General features: G+C 60.6%; 1 protein-coding gene across 1 annotated transcript; it reads right to left on the bottom strand.

Moving 5' to 3' along the window:
* Positions 1 to 625: 625 nt before the first annotated feature.
* Positions 626 to 21,067, bottom strand: PIK3R2 (phosphoinositide-3-kinase regulatory subunit 2). The gene is made up of 16 exons (XM_054181959.1): positions 20,963 to 21,067; positions 13,331 to 14,053; positions 9,754 to 9,846; positions 9,166 to 9,228; positions 7,976 to 8,107; positions 7,572 to 7,773; positions 7,185 to 7,270; positions 6,766 to 6,871; positions 6,560 to 6,658; positions 6,225 to 6,405; positions 5,859 to 5,984; positions 5,444 to 5,586; positions 5,067 to 5,243; positions 4,713 to 4,784; positions 4,316 to 4,486; positions 626 to 4,048 (listed from the first exon to the last, which is right to left on the bottom strand). Exons 2-16 carry the CDS (start codon positions 13,668 to 13,670, stop codon positions 3,856 to 3,858), a joined length of 2,184 nt encoding a protein of 727 aa, XP_054037934.1. The 5' UTR covers positions 13,671 to 14,053; positions 20,963 to 21,067; the 3' UTR covers positions 626 to 3,855.
* Positions 21,068 to 21,795: the final 728 nt, after the last annotated feature.

Below are 21,795 nucleotides of genomic sequence, written 5' to 3'. Positions count from 1 at the left end.
GACGCCGGCGCTGCTGACTCACGCGGGGCCGTCCGGCTCCAGCCACCCCGTGTTCTCGGCCACAGCCCCCCACTGGGGCTTTGGGGGGGTCACGGTCCCTCGTCCCAGCCCCGCCAGCGGCTGCCGCTTCCCTGCAGGTTGCGACCTGTCGGCGACAGAAACCCAACCCCGAGCAGCCCACACTTGGCGTCTCCCGCGCAGGCAGGGGGGTGGCTCCGTGTCGGACCCCCGCCGCAGTCTGCCGAGCACACCCTGGGCTGGGTGCAGGTGCCAAAACACCCCAGGCTGGGGGTGCTGCCCAGAATACCCCCTCGGGCTCATTTCTGGTGCCGTGTGGGGGAGCCTTGTACTTCCCCACTGTTTAGAGCTGCCCTTTCCGGCTGTTTCTCACCCCTTTGGGCTCGGCTGCCGCCTCCTCGCGTGCCCGGTGGGTGAGCCCAGGGTGGCCCCCGCCTGCCCCAGCCCTGAGACACCCCGGGGAGCAGCGTCCCGGCACAGCCCAGCGCTGTCCGGGCGATGGGTCACATCCTGCACCCAGCCCCGACACCCTCCGCCTCCGCTCCGCCAGCGTGACACCCCTCCCACAGAAACCCCCGCAGCCATTTCATTAATTCTGTTTATTTCTTTCTTCTTTTTTTTTTGGTTTTGTTTTTATGGGTTTTTTTGAAGTACCGTACAAAAAAAAAAAAATCCTCTTACAGTAACAAATACTGGGTTTACATTAGTAAACATCAACAGAAAGAGCATAGAGAACTACTGCTGGTAACGAACAGCTGAAGTGGCAAGTTATTTATTATTGCATATACCTAGGAACTAAAATCTCAGGAGCGCTCACGCAGCCGCCACGTCCTCGCTGAGCACAAAGCTGCCGGTGACATGGGGGGAGCACGGAGCTCCGGGGGGAGCACGGAGCATCCCGAGCTGGGACACGGAGGGACAAGCCCCGAGCTGTGCCCCGGGAAGCAGGAACGGCCACGGTGCACCCAGGGGATGGGGTGGGGGACACGGAACTGGGGGGGTCGCAAGCAGCAAAGCACAGCCCAAGGCCTGGAAACACATCGCTGCCGGGTTCGTCCGGTGGCGCGAACAGCACGAGCGAAAGCATCAAAAGGACAAATCACAAGGAGCTTCTTCTGGGGGAGCTGCGCTGCGGGAGCTCAGGGCTGGGGCGTCCACCCCGGGGGCAGACGAGGGAAAAGCTGCGTTTCAGGGAGCCACGTCAAGCTCAAGTCAGGGAAAGGCGGCCCTGGGGAAGGGCATTTTCCTCCTCGTTGTACGCAGGACTTGCAAGCAGAGCCCCATCGGCGGGCAGGAACGGCAGCGCTGGAAGATGCAGAGGGGCAACCATGACCACCCCGTGCTCACGCTGAGCTGCCCACGCTCCTGGGGAGGAAGAGGCTGCAGCTGGGCAGCAGGAAGGGACAGCGTGGGGAGAACAGCAGAAATTCAGCCGAAAGGGTAAAAAACCGCTGTCACGAGAAGCTGGAATTTCCCCAGCCAGCAGCGCCGGGGCGAGCACCAAGCGAAGTGTGGACGGGCAACGGCTTGAAGCTGAGACTCTCCCAGACGCTCGTCAGAACCTGGCACGAGCTGGGAGCAAAATCCCCCGTCAGGACCTGCCCTGAGCTCATGGTGGGGGGTGCTGGGGGGACATGGCCTCTGCGGAGCGAGTGGCTGGAGGATCCAGCCAGCCCCATGGCACAGGGACGTGCTGGAAGCACAGGGACGAGCCCAGAGTCCCTGGGCTGAAAATGAGCCCCTGTGACTAGTGCAGGAGTCTGGCAGCTTTGGGGTGTTGGCACGGTCCCCCGTGGACCCCGGGAGGCCTCTGCAGAGCGGGCTACAAGCACCGGGCCTCCCTGCCCCATTCCCATGTGCTCTCATCTCTCGCGTGTCCGAGCCCAAACTATTCCCTTAATTATCCCCGACAGCTTTTCCCAAGCGATCCCCAAAGCCAAACGCAGGCTCTCCTGGGCCCTGCGCCCCGCAGCTCCCCCGACCCATCGCCGGCCCCTTCCGAGGCCGTCCTGAGCTGCCATGGGGCAGGGCCAGCACCGCGGCCCCGCATCCTCACAGCACGAAACACCGATAAAAACGGAGGAAGCAAAAAACACGGCCCAGGGGCCAGGGAAGGCGCGCGGAGCAGGGAATGGGGTCTGTACAGTCGAGCGTAGGAGAGCTGCCACAAGCAACAGGAATTTAGTCCAACAATCCCAGATCCGAAAGGATCCGGGGACCAGCCCGGAGCAAGGCGAGCAGCAGAGGTGACTGGGGGAGGAGGGACAGCACAGTCCCCGACGCAGGCGGCATGTCGAGGACGGCATGCAGGCAGAGCACGAGCACACAGCACCCCGCGGATGCGGCGCAGCCCCTGTCGCAACACAAAGCAGAAGCAGCAAAGCCTACAGCATCTACCGGCCCGTCCCAAGGACGCGGCCTCCAAAAGGGAAAACCTCTCCGGCGAATCAAGAGGACAATTAATGCTTTCTTCAAGCCAGGGACACAGGATAACCCAGTAAAGCAAATGCCACCACGGCCTCAACTCTCAGCCCAGGTCCAGCTTTTAAAGCTCTTCCAGGGCCACCTTTGTTGCCCTCGAGCCCTCTGAACTCAGAAATCAGTCCCCGCCTGCGCCAGCCAGCTACGATGGGCAGCTCTACGGCAACCCCCAGCTCTTTCACCCCAAGTCCCCATACAGTACTCATGATTATAAGTGCTTTGCATACATAGTTCAACGTCATGCATATACATTTCTATGCGCCAAGGCCCTTGGCTCAGCGGAGATCCCGTCCTCCTGCAGCGGAGAGGTCCTTCATTTTGCGTAGGGCTCGTAGTGTGCATCGGACTCCGGCCCCCTCCTGCTCCAGCTGGCAGGACCCGAGTCTGCAACAGCCTGGCCAGCTGCTGCCCACGCACCTGCAAGTCGTAGTGGGAGTTCAGCAAACACCAGTACTAGGTAAGCAGCCGATTACGAAAAGAACCGTATTTACAGAGCTACAGTTAGCTTCAATGGGTTACGTCTGCAGAGATTCACCAAAGACAGCCGGAAACAGCGAGTCGTGCGTCCCACAGATTCTGCCGGGTAAAACACGGGTACCAACACGGATTTCACAGCTTAGTTGGCACAACGAAGGCGAGAGATTCATCGCTAACCGGATCCTCCCTCCCCAGACAGCAACACTCAAGGGGTGGTTATGACACTAGGGAAGACGGTGGGGTGGGGCACGGCACGGAGCGGAGACCTCGGCCGAGAAGCCACACGGAGGATGGGGTTTCTCCTTTCTAAATGAGTCTCTGCATGGAAGAGCAGCACCCCTCGTACCAGACACCACCGCAGCCCGCAAGATCACCGAGGGAAGTGAGAGTGGAGGATGCACAACGCTCAACCCAGCCTCCTCCTCTGCCTCCTCTGGCAGCCAGGCAGGGAGCCCCTCGCTCAGAGCAGCGACCGCTCGGCCGGGGCAGTGACCGATGCCGTAGCGCACTGAGGAATCAGGAATCTAGCTCTACAGTGATGCGTAGCGGGGCGACCTGCCAGCAAGAAGGGGATCTGACCTGCTCATCGGGGAAGGGGAGGGGGCTGTGCTCGCCCACAGCAATTCAATCACGACTGGATCCCACCTCCTAGAGGCTGGAGCCCACTGGGAGTCAACAGCCCAGCCTTTTTGTCCCATCAGCCAACACGGGTTTCAGCTACTTGACCAAAAGGGACACCGGGAACGGTCACAGACATCTCAGAGGCTCTGGAGGGGCAGGAGCACAGAGACTCAACTATACAGGGTGCAAGAGTCCAGAGCCAGAAAGCAGCGCCCTGGGGAGAAGCTGAAGGCAGCTGTTGTGTTGTGCATGGGCTGCTCATCTGGCTGGTGGCTGGGAAAGGACCGGGTGAGCCAGCGTGACATTCAGGGAGTCGTTGTGCTGCACCAGGGACGTGTGCTTGTAGTGCAAGACCAGGTCCTTGAGGGAGGCGTAGAGGTTGTAGGGTTCAGCGAACCCGTAGCCGGTCGCCGTTTTGTAGATCACACAGTGCTTGGTGTCACCGTCCACCCTGCCAGGGAGACAAGGGAGCACGGGTCAGCGGCACGCCAGGGAGCCCCACAGGGAGAGCAGAGCACAAGCGGGTGTCACCGCAGTAGCCCAAAAATACATCCAGCCCTGGCAGGAGGAGCCAAGGCGAACGGGAGACCTCGGGGAAGCCCAGCCTCCCAGCTGACACCTCCGCCAGCCTCCAGCATCTGGCGAGAGAAGGGCAGAGCGATGCGGGAGCACATCCTGCGCCAGCTCCGTCCCACCACGTCTGCTTGGGGGTACTCACACCACGGAGCAGGCGTAGCATCCCTTCTGGCTGCTCTCGCGGATCAGGAAGGTGCCGTCCCGCTTGCCGCACAGCATCTCTTCTGCCTGCAAGCGGTTGATCTTCCCCACGTACCATGTCCGCTCCTCGTGGTGGGGCAGCTCCTCCTCGTCATCCATCATGGAGTATTGGCTGCAATCGAGCACAGGCAGGGTCAGACTCCCTCGGTGTGGGCACCCGGCCCCCACGTCTCCCTCCCATGGCTAGCTGCCGTCACCCCTTCCGGCAGGGAAGGTGTCCTCAGCTCCCAAGGAAGGAGATGGGACTTGCCCGCGTCCCCGGAGCAGGCAGAATCGGCTGCGCAGCCCGCGCTCCTGCAGCCCCCCACATCCCACAGAATACGAGCAGGGACACTCACTCCTCCGTCTCGTTCTTGATGCCCAACCACTCGTTGATTTTCTTCTGCCGGGCGCCCTTCTGGGTCAGCCACCTGGGGAAGGAGAGGCAGGGCTCAGCGCGGGCAGCGAGCCCGGCCTGTGGCATCTGAGCCAGACACTTGCGCAGCCATCGCCAGAGGGCAGCAGCCGTCCCCTCCGAGGGACCGCCGTGCCCCCAAGCTGCATGCTGCAGGGCTCGCTCCTGCACCCAGCAGCCCGCAAGCCGGTCCGACAAGCCTCAAAGCCCTCCAGGAGCCAGCTGGCTCGCTCCCGGGCTGGGCTGGAGGGGCTACGGGCCCCACTCCCAGCCCTCGGCGGGGGCAGGCACTACATACACCAAATACTGGTCCCGCAGTTTGCGCAGCTGCATGAGGTCTGGCTTGAGGCTGTTCATGCGCTTGTCGATCTCCCGGTTCTCTGAGGCTTGTTTCTTCAGGTCCTGCTCCAGCTTCATCTTGCTGTCGTGGATCTCCGTGATGCGAGACTTGAGCTTCTCTGAGTTCATGAGGATCCTGGGAGAAGGAGGGGGGTTTTAGGCTGCGAGCCAGAGTGGGGGAGGCAGAGGAGGCGGCCTGCCAGCTCCAGCCCACAGCACGCTGCTGGAGAGACAAGGATTGCACATGCCTCGGCTCCACGCTGGGCCAGGATGATCCTTCCAGCCCCCAGAGCCCTTCCCCAGGCAGGGCAGGTCACCACCACCCCCTGTCCTCACCGTTGCACCTCCTTCTCGTTGCCCTCCCGTCGGAAGCGCTCGATGTACTCCTTGCTGCATTTCTCCTGTGTCTGACACTGCTCCTCAAAGATCTTGATCGTTTCGTTGAAGGCCTCAATTGCCGTCCTCTTCATCTGCAGCTCCTGAAAAGGAAGGGGAGAGCTGAGGAAGCGGGGGAGGATTTGGGCAGGTTTCTGCCCATTTGCATGCCCTCTCTCCCCTTCCCCAAAGCAGCAGTGTCTTTGCTGCAGCCAAAACATCCTCCCTCTTCAAAGCCTGTTCTCTGGGCAGTCCCCTCAAGCAGACAAAAGGCGCAGCGGGTGCCCCATCTCTGCTCTCCTCTGCGCACAGCAGCATGGCTGCCAGCGATCAGGGGGTGCCAGGGCAGCCCGTGGGGAAGGCAGTGCCTGCGTACCTGGGAAGTGCGCGTGTACTCCTCATACAGCAGGTCGTACTCCCAGCTCTTGTCCTGGTACTGCTGGTGATAGACCTTCAGCTGCTCCCCGACGGCTTCCACACTGTCCTCTTTCACCACTTGGTCCTGCCACACGCACAGCCTCGGTCAGGACCTGCTCCTGCCCGACAGCAGCCCGGACAGCCCCGACAGCTGTCCCATGAAGCCCCACCAGCCCTGCAGGACACCCGTCACCCCACAAAGCAACGTCCCAGCACGGGGGAAGGGGTGGGACATTGTTGTCTACCAAAGGATCAGGGAGGGATGAGCAAATGCCCCTGGTTCAGGCTGTGTTGGCCAGCTGTGTCCCCGTGGCACAAGCCTCACCTGCTGGTACTTGGAGATGGGGTAGAGCAGCCTGGTGTCCAGCTTGGCGTTGTACTGGGCGAGCGACTCGTGACGGTAATGGGTGATGAGCTCCACCACCGATCCAAAAGTCAGGGGCTCTGAGAAGCCATACTTCCCCTCCCGGTGGAAGATCTTGATCAGCTTGTTATTGCCTCCCTTCCTGTAGCGGGGAGGGGAGAGAGGGCACTTACCACCACCCTAGCACCCCACGCCAGCCAGACATCTGGGCATCCAGGCAGCCATAAGCACGGGGACGTGTGCCGACAACTGCAGCCCAGAGCAGCGGAGGCTCTTGGGGGACCCCAGCACCCTACCTGAGCGTGAGTGTGTACTCCCCCTGGATCTTGCTGGAGGCATCGCGCACCAAGAAGGTACCATCTGGTGTGTCCCGTAGCTTCTCGTTCACCTCCTCCCTGCGAGGAACATGATTGTCATGGCCTGTGAGGTGCAGCCAGAGCTCCCCTAGATAACCCGACGTCCACAGGGCACCCAGAACGTGAGCTGCCAGCCACCCCCTTACCGGGAAATGTCACCCCAGTACCACTCGGCGTCCTGTAAGGGCACACTGTTCCCGTTGGCCAGGCTGGCTGCGCTGGGCTTTGGCTTAGGTGGTTTTGGAGGCAAGGCTGTAAGAGAAGCAGGACTGAAGCAGGGTGAGCCCAAGTCCCAGCTCCCCACCCTTGCCAAGGGCAACTCCTCAGAGCACAGAGTCCCCCCCGCCCCCGGCAATGACCATCCTGGGAAGCCCCAGTTGACCACCACACTGCCAGGATCTGCTCCAGGCACATCTACAGCAGCAGACGAGCGCCTCAAGCAGGCATCCAGGCACAGCTGGGCTACAGAAATGCCCTCAGCAACCCGCTCACGGGGGCAGAGACTCCACACCCACAGAGCACAAACACCAGCGCCTTGGGCCCCAAGGAAAGGGCATCTCTGTACCTGGAGGCAACTGTTCCGGCTCCAACTCCTTCGTCTGCAGAAGTGCCTCCAGAAACAGCACGGAGAAGTCAGGGCTCAGCTCTGGGCTGCAAAGAGGAGCCAAGATCAGCGGCTGTGGCGGAGAACTTAGCACTGCTCCCGTGCCCCCCAGGCAAAGGGGCAGCCGGGGTGATCTGGTTCATCGCAGCTGCCAAATCCCAGGCTGACCCAGAACAAGGGCTCTGCCCCAGCTTTGAGTCCCACCTCTGTGTGCTGCCAGCAGTTTAATCCCACACGCAGCGAGGCAGGGGCTGCGGGCAGACCTGCTGTTACAGGCTGGACTCCTCGTCCTGGCAGGCACAACGGTGGACGCTCAGTACATGGCTGAAACCCCAGAGCCTCACGTACCTGGCGCCAGGCAGCCGGAGGAGAAGGGGGCCGAAGATCTCTCCCAGGGCCCGAGGGTGGAGGCTGTTGCTCTCCGCCTGCTGCGATACCTTCCCCAGATGCCGGAGCAGGAACTGCAGGGTGAGCGTGTTCTGGAGCGGGACCGCAGGCGACTCCAGGGCCAGCAGCAGCTGCTTCCGGCAATTCTCCGGCTGGGGAATCTCTGGGGAGAGAACAAGACACGATGGAAGGGTTGGGACAGCCAGCTCCTCTGTCCATGCTCCAGCTGCGTCACAGCGTGGGAGCGCTGTCGGCAGCGGGGGCCGTGTGCCAGACCCCATAGGGACAGGGCTTATTTTAATACCATAAACGTGTCCGTGCTGCCCAGCCACCCGCTCCCGAGCACAGACAGGGGAAGCCCTTACCCTGCAGGATGCGAAGGATGTCTCCGTGCACGGACACCGGCACCACGGGGGAAGGCAGGTCCTGCAGGTAGCCTCGCAGCGCCTCGCCCAGGGAGTGCACGTCGAAGGGCTCCAGGTCGCCCAGGGTCCAATCTGCCAGGGCACAGATGTCCCGTGGGTGGCAGGCACAGCACCGGGCACCCAGCCGGCAGCTCAGGTGCTGCCAGCACCCATCCCAGGGACCACCACATACCACCCAGCTAGCTATCATGGGACACGGCAGCTTGGCACCGGGAGGGAGCTCAGGCAGCAGCCGAGCAGCCCGCACAACCGAGGACGCCTGGCAGTGTCCCCTGCAGCCCAGAAACAAGCTGGCTCTGGGAATCCAGGCAGGTCCCTGCCAGGGAGGGGGTAGAGGCCATTTCGGCTGCCCACACCCTTTGCCCTGAGCCCTGCCACAGGAATCCTGGGCACGCACGGCTCGTGTGACAATTGTGTTCCCTGCTGCTGTTAGAGACAGGCGCAGACTGACCAGCCACACATTGAACCCAACGGGGAAAACATCTCCCTCGAACCGCGCTGTCCCACAAAGGCAAGGCGCAGGCTGTGGGGACAGCACGTAAAGCCTGTCCCCGAAGCAACGCGGCCAGAGCTGACAGCACCGTGTCGCTGGGGTTTGCAAGAACGTCTGCGGAAGGGGACAAGCCAGCGTGGTGCTGGATGAGGCCCAAGCCCAGCCGAGAGGCAAACAGCTCCGAAGGCTTCCCGGCAGAGGCATCAGCCGCCGGCAGAGCGGAGCCAAGGCTCCAGCCACCAAGCTGAGCTGAAAGATCCCCCCCTGCTTATTAGTGGCGTGACAGAGCCAGAGAAGCCTCTGCCAGGGCACCCTGAGAGCGGGGCACCCCAAAGAAACAGCAGAAGACAAGAGCAGGGGTTCAATTGGTAGCCTGCTAGTCTCCGGGCAGGCGCCACGTCCCTTTGCTCCAGCCCACAGGCAGTGGCAGATCCCCCCATCTCCTGTCCCTTCCATGCAAGAGGGGGGACGTGTTGGGACGGGGACAGCTCAGCCCCACAGGCAGCGTGCCGGGAGTCAGGAACTGCCGGGGACAGGCGAGCCTGGCCTGGATTGCATTACTGCTGGCGCTGTCACATCCACTAATCTCCTCCATCTGAGCAGATTCGCCTCCTCACCACGCGGAGCTGGTTCTTACCGGTTCTCAGCGCTTGCCTCAGTTCGGAGCCAGATGTCCTGTACAACATCTCGCTGTCTAACCCTGCGGAAGCGGGGACACTGCTGTTAGCTGCGAGCCGCGCAGCTCCCCGCGCACACACCATTTCAGTACCAGCCCGGCAGCCGCACGCCGGCTGGGCAACGGCCGCGGCACGGCTAACCAGGCCTGGACAGTGTCCAAGCCAACCTCCTGCAGATGCTGCCGCAGTCCCCTGGGCCCCCAGGACACCCGGTTCAGTGGCACCCTTTATGCCCCATGGCATGGATCCGGGCTGGAAGCGCTTCCCAAACCCCAGCACCCACTCGGAGTGTGTAGACACCCTGTGTGCAGACCCAGCAGCCTCACCCCAGGCCTCTGTGCAGGACGGCGCAGCAGGGTCAAGCTTGGCTCTGGGGAACAGCAGCTCAAGCCAGGGAAAAGCGGGAGCCCCCCCCTTCTGCAGGCAGCTGCGTCCTCAATGTCCCACGGAGCTCGGTCCAACACCAACAGCTTTTAAAGACAGCTGCCTCCCCCCCTGCCCTCACTGGGGGGGTTTCAGCCCCTCAGTTCTCAGCATCCCCCCCTTACCTTTCTTCTCAATAGCTTCCACCAGCTTCACCAGCAGTGGTGGTGCAACCTCGGGAGGGCTGAACTGCTCCTGCAAGTCTGGGAGAGGAGAGCCTGGGGGAGAGGGAGGGAGAGAAGGGTCAGCCCCAGCTCAGCCCCCAGCACACGCTCTGCAGCGGAGCCGGGTCAGGGCACAATCAACGCTGCTCCCAACGGCAGCGTCCGAGAGCGAGGAAAGCTGTGGCCCCTGCCAGGAGACCGCAGCCCACGCAAACACTGCACGGAGGCCACGGGGAACCGCTCAGCTGGCCCAGAAACTGGCACAGCACTTGTTGAGCCTGGCCTTGCTCTGAGCCCCCGATAGGGTGTGCACAGGGGGGTCCCTGCTGCTCCCCACAGAGGCTGGGAGGCAAGAGCCCGTCTCCCCAGGGACCCCGGGCAGGCAGCGCAGGGGTTACCAGGGCTCCTGGAGCTCAGGCCAGGTTCGGTCCCTGCCCAGCACAGGGCTGGCGGAGGAGCGCGGCCAGGGAGCTCACTCACGGTGGTGAGCGGTGATTAATCCAGCGATTCAGACAGAACGCCGTGTCAGCAAATTCCTGCCCTTGATTGCTCGTTTAACATGGAAACCAGCCCTCTGACTCCCCCTCCCCGCGAGTCTACAGCCTCCGTGCAAGCTGTTACAGGGCGCAGACAGCCCATGGCACGGGACTGGGGTCCCTCCCTTCCCAGGGGATCTACAGCCCCGCATCAGGGAGGATTTCACCGCCACCTCCAGAAGATTTTGAGGTCCCGGCTCCAGGCACCCCCCTTCCCCTGTGCTGGAGGGGTGACGCATGCCGGAGCAGGAGCACGCAGGCCCGGCCGGGCAGCTGCCAGCGGGAGGTTTGCCGAAGGATGAGCGGTGCCAGGCCCCGTCTTGCTTCCAATTGAGCACCAGCCGGTGCAGGAGGCTCCTCCGGGCCGGTCCGCAGCACCAGGCAGACCCTGGGGAGCTCATGGTCGGTGAGGACACTCAGCACACTCCGCTTTGAGGAGGAAGAGCCAAAAAGCTGCGCCCTGTTGCGAAACACGGCTCTGTTGTCATGGCTCTGACCCGAACTCGCCTGGTGTGGTCTCGCCACGAGGCACAGCAAGCTGGAACTCCGCACCCGGCCGAGCCTCCTGCACCCACAGCCTCGCAGGGAAGACAAAGCAGCTCGTGTTGGTGCAGCTGCGGAAAGGGGAGCAGATGGGGCAGGCACCCAGCAGTTCTGAAGGTTCCGTGCTGCTGGGGGAGCGATCCCCCACCAGGGAGAGCCCCTGGGCACGGGAACGGGACCAGCGTGGTGCTGGGCAGGGTGGGGAAGCTGCAGGCAAGCCGCCAGGCTGGCAGCTCCGAGCCTGACCCTTGGGAAGGGCTGAAGGGAGAGTAAATACTGGTGCTGCCCACGTGGCCCAGCCGGGAATGTGCTGCTTCAGCAGGCAGCAGCTTGCCTTTTTTTATCAGGCAGCCTGTGCCGGAGCCAGCAGCGGCTCCCGAGCCTGTCAGGCCTCCGGGCTGGGCCGCTGCGAACAAGGCTGCTCACAGCACGGCCTGGGCAGCTGCGGAAATATTTCCGAGCCGCATTTTCCGCTCGTGTTCTCTGCGGAAGGCAAACACCAGCAGCTCATAAATCCACCGCCAGAAAGCACCGGGTCTCGCCGCTCCACAAGGCCAGCCCTGCTCCCGGGCTGTGTGACAGCCGTGGTGCTGGCCCTGCTCCGTGTGTGACACGGGGGGGGCTAAGGGATCCCTGCCAGCCAGGGCAGGACCCGGGAAACAGGGCAGAAGTGCTGCCAGCTATGAGCTTTGGAGGGCAGCCAGGAGACATCTCTGCACCTCCTGAAGTGCGGACCACGAAGAAATAACATGGGCTTGGATTAAATACAGTCTCTCAGTTGCAAAAATGTGTCTCCCCACCAGCATCCCAGCAGGCTGCGTGTAAAACAGGCCTGGGCATTTGAATTACCACCCTGCAGGGCTGCGCCCAAGGTGGAGGCTGGCTGTGGGGATGCACCCAGAGGGGACAGGGACAGTGCTGGCATCCCCCTCGCATGCCCTACTACCCGACCCCCTCTCAGCTCCATCCCCGGGCGGGACGCAGACAGGCTGGGTTTTGTGTTTTTTTTCCCAACCGCATCTTTTCTGTGTGTCAGGAGCTTTGGCACGTATCTTCTTCCACATCCCAAAGATCCCCACCCCTATGCAGGGCAGCGGCTTTGACCACCCAGACACACCTCCACCAAGCCCTGCTTGAAAAGAAGAGGAGGAGAGAGCCCACGAAGGCATAAATACAGCCCCCGAGGGAGCACAGGGCTGGATGCAGGCAAGGCCGACGCATCCACCGCAGAGCATGCCCCAGGCTCCCAAGAGGAGTGCTTTCTTGGAAAGGCAGGTTGCGAGCGGGATGACTCAGGTCAGCAGCTCTTGCTGCCAATCCAAACGCACAGCCCAGCCGCATTCTCACCCTGCGGAGATGTCTCCTGAGGCCACCCCTCCGGCTCCGGGAGCAGGAGAATGGGAGGCAGCTGCCCACCCAGCCCCACCACCCTGGTTTCTGAGACAGGGGCTCCTTTCCATTCCTTAAGACCCCAGAGATGTTCCGCACAGCTAGAAGCGTCTGATGGGATAGCTGTGGCTCCCAGAGGGACAGGGAGGATGCAGGACTGCCAGCCACGAGCGTGCTCTGATGCCCACCAGCTCCTGCTGCTGACCCTACTCCTCCTGTATGCACCAGCATGACGTCTTCTGCAAGGCACGGGAAGGCAAAGTGTGGCTATCACCCCTGTTTGCCATCTCAGAGCTCCTGGGGCCTGCTGAGCCCCTGCCACAGGGCTTATGTGTCTGGGAGCAAAAAAAAATAGGCAAAGAGAAGGCAGCTGCCACAGCTCTACAGGCAGCGCTGAGGCACGGTGTCTATCCCAGCTCTGGGACCGGGTCCGTGCCAAGCGCAGTGCCGGCTGGGAGCTGCAGGTGCAGGACGGCCTGTGTCCTGCCCGAGGGTGGCTGCTGGGCCCCAGCGAGAGCTCAGCGATCATGGGGAGGGACGAGCGCCAGGCAGACAAGCAATTAGCTCCAGTTCTCAGAAGTACTCTTTTAGACCCTGACTTTTCTCCTCTTGCCCAGAGACAAGTAATTGTGTGTCTCAGCAGGGCTGAGCAGCTCTTGGCAGGGAGCAATGCCCCAGGCGCTACAGAGGCAGGGATGTGGTTGGGAGAGGTCAGGACTTATTCCTAAAGGGAGGGAGTGGAGCAAAACTCTCAGCGGAGCAGGGAGACGGAGCAAGGACCAGGGGGATCCTGGCCAGAGAGGGAGAAGGATCTGGAGACCTAAGAGTGGGATAAGGCTTGCCCCAGGAAGCTCTGCTAAGCAGATCGATAAGCTGGAGGAACAATGTGCTTTTCTCTCAGCCAGGACAGAACACGAGCCCACAACTCCCAGGCACTGCTGCTGGCAGGGCAATCCAGTGCTGCCAAGCTGTGCCAAGGGCTTTACCGCTGTCTTGTGAAGCCACTCAGACCCCCTTGTTTGACAGAGACCGAGAGTGGAGGCATCTCAGAGCAATGCGGCAGGGCTTACCTTGCTCCAGAGCCTCCTGCAGCCTGCAGCCACTGGCCCCCGGCGTTGCGGGGAGGGGTCTCTGCACTCGGGGCCGGTGAGAAGGGACAGAGATCTTCACGGGCCCCACGTACTCCACGTACGTGCCAGGAAAGTCACCCTTCTGCTTGGTCCGCTCGTTGACGCCCAGGATCCACCCGATCTGATTGGGGGTCTGCTCATCCCCGTCTTTGAAGCCCAAGGCTTGCAGGGCCCCCTTGCTCACCACCAGGATGTCCCCAGGTAGCAGGTCAATGTCCTCCTCCCGCTCCTTGCGGTAGGGGTAGAGCGCGCGGTACTGGAACCCATCGGTGCTGCCCATTCTGTCGCGGGGAGAACGGCTCTGAACGGCGAGGCAGCACGCTTCGGGCAGGAGAGGAGGGATCTCAGAGGCAGCTCTCCCCCATCAGCTCTCTGAACGTCTCTGCGTGAATCAGCACCCCAGCAGCCTGGTCCGGGTGCCCCGGCGCACTTAGGTGCAGCCCCTTTTTCTTAGCTTGAAACCACGATTCAACCAAATTATGGAGCAAAGGGAGAAGGAGACAAACATAATCCAGCACTCTTGAGTGGGCATGCAGCAAAGAAACCGGAGATAGGGGTCTGCTTCACCAAAAAAGAAGCAGGTTTCTTGGTGTCCAGGGGACAAAAGCACGGCACGCTTCCAGCCCAGAACAGTGTGGCATGCTACGCCTCCCTTCCCAGCACCTGCAAAGAGAAGATGACCTGTCACTGCACAGCCAGGCACCCCACACCCTCCCAAGATGCCAACATTAAAACTAGGGATTCTTCTGAGCAGCTGGGAGAGGCAGGACTCGTCTCTCTCCTACCTACCAGCTGATGCGGAGCCCTGGATCCAACCAGGACATGCTAATACAAATTTACGCTCCCAAAAGCAAGAGAGGAGCCAGCGGCTGCACGCAGGAATGCCACCTCCTCTCTGCTACAACCAGGCACCAGCTCTGCATCTTAAAGAGGTTCACTCCTGCTTCTTCAGCTGACCAGCGTCGCAGCACTTATGCAAACAAGACGACAACAAGTGGGACAAAACAGCCTTTATGCAGGAACTTTTGCATACAGAAAAGGGTGACCCTGCAACAACCAGCTGGAGGCCCTGAACAGGAGCAAAACAAACAGATTTAACCTTTTCTTGTTAAATCGATTAAATTTCACAGTTCACCTTTACATCTCCCCATGCAATCCCCCACAAAGTCATTTTCTGAAGGTAGCGGCCCACAAATGTAGGTTAACCAAGCTTTCAGTGAAAGGCTTTTGAGATGCTTTGCCATTCCCACAGAGCAGCACTTCAAAGCTTTGCTCTGAGCAAAGTAAATTTTTGAACTTTTCAAAAGCAGCAACAGCATCAAGTGCGGGCACGGGTTCCTTTTGCAGAGATGGAGGTGAGGGGAGTTAAAATAATCTTCAGAAGCCTTCAAGTCTGCTTAGAACTGCTAACTGCCTTTCAGCTATTCGGAGAGAAACTGAAGAATATGCTGCCTGCCCTGCCCAGAAATCCACCAAAAAGAACAAACCTGGGTTCTAACATGTTGTTGAAGGGATGTATGAACCGGGGCATTCCCACCAGCCAGGCACGTCCTCTTTTCCCATCCCCTCCCAGCCACACAGGCCAGTTTTCCACCTCCCCCAGGCAAATCCCAGCGCTCCGGTTGCCGCAGCCACAGCGTGCGGCCGAGGAACGGACCTACAAGGCACTGGGGCAGCCAAAAACCAGCCTTCCCAGGGACACCCTAGGCCTGCTGAAACGCTGCGGGTCCCATTAACGGCTTGAGCTGTTTTGGCCCAGAAATCACCAAACCCAGCTCAAACTCTTGAGTCTCATCTGAAAACTATTAGTGAGCAGGAAGGCGCTTCTCAGGGCTGCCGGAGCCTCTGCGGAGGGAGGCGAGGAGGCAAAGGGAGCCAGGGCACCCTTCCCGGCGGGGTCAACGCACAACCAAGCACGGCACGGAGCCAAGGCTGCTCCGACCGCTGGTTGGACTCCGCGAGAGGCACTAACACTGGTGATCCGCAGTATTTCAAAATAACCTTTTCGGCTCAGTGACACGTTACAGTGCACATCGGTTACAAACCCCTCTTTCCTCCTGCGTGCTACCAAAAAATCTGAGATTGGTGCAAGTCACAGAATCACAGAATGTCGGCGTTGGAAGGACCTCTGGAGATCATCTAGTCCAACTCCCTGCCAGAGCAGGGTCATGAGAGCAGGCTGCACAGGAACGCGTCCAGGGGGGTTTTGAGTGTCTCCAGAGACGGAGACTCCCCCACCTCCCTGGGCAGCCTGTGCCAGGGCTCTGCCACCCTCACAGGAAAGAAGTTCCTCCTCATGTTGAGATGGAACTTCCCATGGTCAAGTTTGTGCCCGTTACCTCTTGTCCTATCACTGGGCACCACTGAAAAAAGATTGGCCCCATGGTCAAGTTTGTGCCCGTTACCTCTTGTCCTATCACTGGGGACCACTGAAAAAAGACTGGCCCCATGGTCAAGTTTGTGCCCGTTACCTCTTGTCCTATCACTGGGGACCACTGAAAAAAGACTGGCCCCATCATCCCACTGGGCACCACTGAAAAAAGACTGGCCCCATCCTCCTGGCTGGTGGGACACCCACCCTTTAAATATTTACAAGCATTGATAAGGTCCCCCTTCAGTCTTGTCTTCTCCAGACTAAAAAGACCCAAGTCCCTCAGTCTTTCTTCATAAGAGAGATGTTCCAGTCCCCTCATCATCTTCATAGTCCCCCGAGAGGAGCCAGCTTCACCTCTCCAGCCCAGCACCACGCTGCGGGCTCCTTCCCCTGCCAGAGAAGAAAGGCACAAAGAGGCCATGGCACATGAAGGCTGTGCAGCAGCCAGGGCCCGCGCGAGCTGCCCGAGCTTGGGCAAGCGTCCCGGCTGGGCTGCCTTTGCCATGAATGAGCAGGCACTGCCCGCGGGGAGGCAAGACACTTGCGGCCAGGCTCTGGCGGGTAGGGAACAGGACTGAGCCTGATCCAGGTCGCTGGAGTGCCTCTGCGGAGCAACACCGAGCTGCAGGACTCACGGAGAGACCCTGGGGACAAGGGGTGTTTGCAGGAGAAGCAGCACATCCCAGCACGGCTGCCGTGCAAGCTCCCACCACGCCGGGATGGCAGCCGCAGGGAAACTCACAGCGGAACCCGCGTTTCCCCAATCCAACCGGCCCCAGCCAGGAAAATATTACTTCATAATCCAGAGCATAAAGAGAGATTTATGACCATGCTCACTGCCTGCCCCTCGCCCCTCTGCACGCTGCCTGTCAGGGTCCGACAGAGCCAAACCGGCAGTGCCGGGGGCAATATCTGATTGCCAGGGGCCCGAGTGGCCGCTGCCTGCTAGGAAAGGTGCTGGCAGCTCCCGCTCCCCCCGGAGAGGACAGACCCCATAACACATCCAGAGGCAGCGGAGCCCAAACCCAGCGGGGTCAATGCTCCCCCGCAGGCACCTCCCCAGCTTCCACCCGCCGATCCCAGCCCCGACTCCAGGCGCCTCAGACAAGCCGGTGCAGCCGAAGAGGCTGGAAGGACAAAACGTTCAGCCCTGGCAAACTTGTTCAGTGGCTTTTAAAAGCAGGCCTGTGCAGCGGGGTGGGAAGAGGAGAGAGTCGCCCCGGAGCATGGAGTCTCTCCAAAGAGCAGGTCCCAGTCGCTCCGTCGACTCCTTCCAGCCTCCTTCCCTGCAGTGGGAACGCGGAGACGCAGCTCCATGCCACCCTGCTCGCCACGTCCCAGTGGGTCACTGGGCACATGAAAAAATAGAGATAACAGAGCCAGCCTGGTCCTGGAGCAGCCTCACCTGCCTTCCCCCTGCTCAGCTCATGAGGGGATCGAGTGCCCGGGAAGACGGGTGAGGAGCTGTGGCTCTCAAATCCGCATGGCTAATGCCAGCGCCGTCCTCTCCAGGGGAAACACTTGGCCTCTGTCCTGCCATGGACCCAGCAAGCGGCTTCCCAGGCTGAGCTGCACGTGTGGGATGGCAGCCACCAGTCAGGAAAGCTCTGCACCCCACGGAGAGCAGCCAACTGAATCGGCGTGTCTTCGGGGAGAGGGAACGCGCTTCCCAAAGCCCCGAAACAGCTCTCCGGAGGGAAGGCGAGTGGGGGAAGGCAGCACTGAGAGCCCGGGACACGCACGAGCCTGCCGGCTGGAAGCACACCTCCGATCCAGGGCCCTGTGTGCACAGGAGGGAGGCAGCAGCTTGCCAAAAGATTTCAGCTGGGCTCGGCTCCAGGTTCGCTCGGCTCTCGGAGAGGAACCTCGTGTGTCCGCACTGGCGAGCACTTGCTTAGGCTGCTCCGAAAAATCCCATGCATCAGACATCTAAATACCTTTGGTAAATCTATCTCAGCGCCCAGAAACAATCCCTCGATTCATTAACTGCTGTCAATACTTTCTTTGTTTAATGCATCAGTTTGAAACAAAAAACACATTACAAGTCTTTTTGTGTGCGCCCAGCACATAAATAAAAGCATCTTAACGTTTCAAATGTGGTTCCTGTGCTTTTTAACCCAGTTCCAAGCGCAGTTCAAAGTGCAGCTTGACTCGAAGCGAGACTATGTGTTACTTTCCCCCCAGTGAGGCAAAAGAATGCATAAAAATATTTAAAAGAAGAATACGCTGACAACAATCTACGCAGCTCAAATCTTTTCAAGTTACATCAGATCCTTAGTGAGCAAAAAAACCACCAAATCCAGTTTCGCAAAATGCTGCATGTTAATGGGTTACAAACAATGAGAACAAACCTTTCCTTTAATAAAGAGAGAAAAAATGGACAATGCATGTGGGGATGGAAATAAAAATGGACACGGAACGTATCGTGCTCTATCGTGACAACTGCTGCTGCATCGAGTCTTTCTGACCAACGCAGCCAGGGCAGCTCTGTGGCCAAACCAGCTGGTATTTCCCTCCAAACAGGGGAAAGCAGCAGAAGCGGCGAGTTATGCCGCGAGCTGTGCCCAAGCCAGACCTGCTGTCCTGACAGCAACCACACTGCAGCCGAGATACAGGGCAGCCAAAGCCATTTTCACCTCTTTTCTCACCAAGAAATGCTTCCCATGCAGCCAGCGACAGAGCCAGAGGAGCAGCAGCGTCCTGCCCGCGGCCACCAGCTGCCCTTTGCCAGGGATACAGCGCATCTGCCGCTCGGACTTGACTTTCATTAAATATTTTGCTTTATTCACTGAAGCCCAAGGAAGTGAAGGAATATCTGAAACATTTCACTGAAAAAGTAAATGTTATGGTTAGCAGGGACCCGAGGAGCCTAACAAATCCCTGCCTTGGGATGACCGATACCTTCCTCATTTTTGAGAGAAATGGAGGTCTCAGCGACCTTCTCCTCAAAGGCTGGACGGTCCGAGAGCTGCTCATGCACTTTGCAGACCTACTCCAAGACTTCTCATACTGTCACGCTTCTCCTGATGTTAGACTTTCTTGCTTCAGTTGAAGCTCGTCCTGTCTTTTCCACCCCAGAAACCTTCTCCTCCTCCCTGCTAGAGTCTTTTACTTGGCAGCACTGAGTAGAGAAGGACCAAGCACCCTACACCAGCACCGTCCCTTTGCTCCAGGCTCCCTTTACACCAACCCCCAAGCAGCAAGAACACGCTACTTCCATTTTAGGAGTGTTCACGGGGCAGGGTTTAGGTTTTTGTTTTTTTTTTTTGCTTATTTTTTCAGAAGCAAACCCAGGAGTTGTATTTTGGCTACTTCCCTCAAAAATTACAGTTCTAAAAGAACTGAGTACATGAAAAAATTCCAACTGTTCTTGCTAACTCATCTGCTTAAAATCACGTTCCCCAGGGTATCTGGCATTTATATGACTATTTATTAGCAGCTCTGCACAGCGCAGCAATCACATGAAGGAACCTACAAGGTGAGAAGCAACCACGTTAGCAGGCCAGCATTATTCGGGTATTGGTTGAGAGAGACAAGACCTTCCAACTTGAGAAATCCACTGTCCCTTCCTCTGTTTGCTTTTTATCTTCCATTACTCGGTTACTTTAGCTCCAAGCTGCGGCTCCAGATATTCCCAGAGGAATTAAAAGAGCCCTCGATATTATAAATACTCTTTTTCATTGTAAACACACCCCAGCACTCGGCGCTCTGACACGGCTCCAAGCTGGCTCCGCAAACCACTCTGCTCCTCGCCACATTCCAGCTGAGCCGCGGCTTCTCTCCCAACCCAGACCTTTTGTCCAGCGAGACCCAACTGCGGGCAGAAAGATTTTCCTGTGTGCTTAAAACCCTGTTCTAGCGAGTTAAAAACTGAGGGTTCGGGGCAGCGATCACCTTCGGGAGGACTGAAGCCTTGCCGCGAACCGCACAGGCAGATGAAGCACGGTCTGCCCACGTCAGAGAAGAGTCACCAAAGAAACCAAACCATGGCTTGGACTTTCCCACATCATGGAAGAGTCGATGACTGGAGCAGAGGCCAACCCAGCCTCGGGGACACACCAGCCCTTCGCATGCTAGGGAAGGGCGGAGGAATGGCCAGGAAAGCAGTGATTTAGGCTATATTTACTCAGCTGTCTCCATTCTCTGCTCTCACAGAGAAAGTCACAGGGCCAGTTCCCCAGTGGCTCCAAGAGCTGCCCGGGAAATAAAAGCCGCGCATTAATGGGCAGGAGAGGCGGCCATTCCTCTGCCACACCGGGCAGGGGTGTCAAAAGGCGCGATGCCAGTGCCACTCCAGCTCTTCGCAGCTCTCGCAGAGCTCATTTTAGACAGGTTTCCCCCCAGCTTTTATTCCCCATTGAACACAGACCATCAGTTTGGGAGATACGTGACCACAGGAAGCTTGCAATTCAAGGGGTGAGAAACATCCCCAGCATTAGAAAAGATGCAGGGCACCAACCTCGCTGGAAAGCGGTGGCCCTGGCCACCATCCCAGAGCCAGGGCTTGGGGGCAACTGTGTCTAGAGCCAGCAAAGCCACGGCGGGCCCGTCTCCGGCACATCCAGAGGGACAGGGGCATCCCTGGGCCACCCACCCCCAGGCTGGGCTCTGCTGGGGCAGACCTGCAGTGGGGCCGAGCCCCCAGCCCGGCCCGGAGCCTGCAGCCCTGACAAGCCGCTCTGCCACCCCGAGAGGGGGCCCAGGACCCCCGGCCATGGGGGCTGCAGCATCCCTGCACTGGGGGGAATGGCACTGATGTCCCCGAGCTGGCACTGCTGGGGATAGAGACAGCCTGGGGGGGCCAGGAGGACGCAGCCCTTGCACAGGGAGGGGACAGGGACAGCCCTGGCACCACAGGGGGGGACACAGAGCCCTGGTACGGGAGATCTCCCCCCGCACCTTGGGGACAGGCCCATCCCGGGGGTGGCACAGCCCGCGAGGTGACACTGCCCTGCCAGCGGGGCACCCTGCGCTGACACCAGCGGGAGGGGGACGGGGCCAGCCACGGTGGCTGTCCCCGGGGAGGGGACAGACCCTCGGCCCGGGGGGGCGGCCCGCTGAGGCCGCCGGGGCGCTTCAGGCTGAGGGGCCGCGCTCACCGCAGGTCCCGGCGCCGGCCGGCCCGCCAAGTCCTGGGTCTGGTACCGATCCCGGCCACCCTCTGCCCCCGGCCACCCTCGCCCCCAGCCCCGTCCCACCTCTCCGCCGGCCCCATCCGCCGCCGCTCGTCTCCAGCCCGCTCCTGCCTCCCAGCCCGGCGGCAGCCTGGGAAAGGGCCCGAACGCCGCCGGAACGGCCCGAACCCGCCCCGGAAAGACCCGACAGAAGCCGAAGAGGAACGAACCCGCCCGAAGCCTCGGCGGCCCCGCCCCTTCCCCCCGCCGCCGACAGCCATCGGGGCCCCGCCCCCGCCCGAGCCGCTCCGGAAGGAGCCGAAGGTGTTCGAAGGCGCCGACCGCACTCGGCGCTGCGGGGCAGCGTGGGGCGCCCCCTGGCGGCGGGACGGGACCGCGGGTCCGGCAGTGCACCGGGCACCGGGACCGCACCGGGGGTGGAGCATTGCGCCGGGACGGCACCGGGCACCGGGACTGCACCGGAGATGGGGAATGCTCCGGCACTGCACCGGGCATGGGGTACTCCACTGCACCGGGACTGCACCGGGCACGGGGCACTGCACGGGGACTGAGACTGCCCTGGGGATGGAGCACTGCACCGGGCACTGGGGATGGGACACCGCACCGGGCATGGGGCACTGCACTGGGCACCAGGACAGCACTGGACACCAGGAACTGGGCATCGGGCACTGCACCGACCATGGGGCACTGCACCGGGCACCGGCACTGCACCGGGCACCGTACTGGGCTTGGGGTACTCCACTGGGCACCGCACTGGCATTGGGCACTGCACCGGGCGCTGGGTGCTGTGGACACGAGGTGTTGCACCAGGCACAGCACCGGGCACCGCAGACACCGGGTACCACACCGGGCACCGCACCGGGCACCCACAACCCAGGCGTGCGGCCGGAGCCAGG

This window comes from Rissa tridactyla, chromosome 22 (assembly GCF_028500815.1).
Source record: "Rissa tridactyla isolate bRisTri1 chromosome 22, bRisTri1.patW.cur.20221130, whole genome shotgun sequence".
In the NCBI taxonomy this organism is placed as follows: Eukaryota; Metazoa; Chordata; class Aves; order Charadriiformes; family Laridae; genus Rissa; species Rissa tridactyla.
The sequence above is the reverse complement of the archived record's forward strand: the minus strand, read 5'-3'. Positions and strand labels throughout refer to the sequence as shown.

Excerpts from the sequence above, each read along its gene's own strand:
- PIK3R2 (XM_054181959.1), bottom strand. The coding sequence starts at position 13,670 with ATGGGCAGCACCGATGGGTTCCAGTACCGCGCGCTCTACCCCTACCGC. Across the intron at positions 6,659-6,765 it reads TACTGGGGTGACATTTCCCG|GGAGGAGGTGAACGAGAAGC; the intron begins GTAAGGGGGTGG and ends TGTTCCTCGCAG. Across the intron at positions 4,049-4,315 it reads TGCTACGCCTGCTCCGTGGT|GGTGGACGGTGACACCAAGC; the intron begins GTGAGTACCCCC and ends TCTCCCTGGCAG.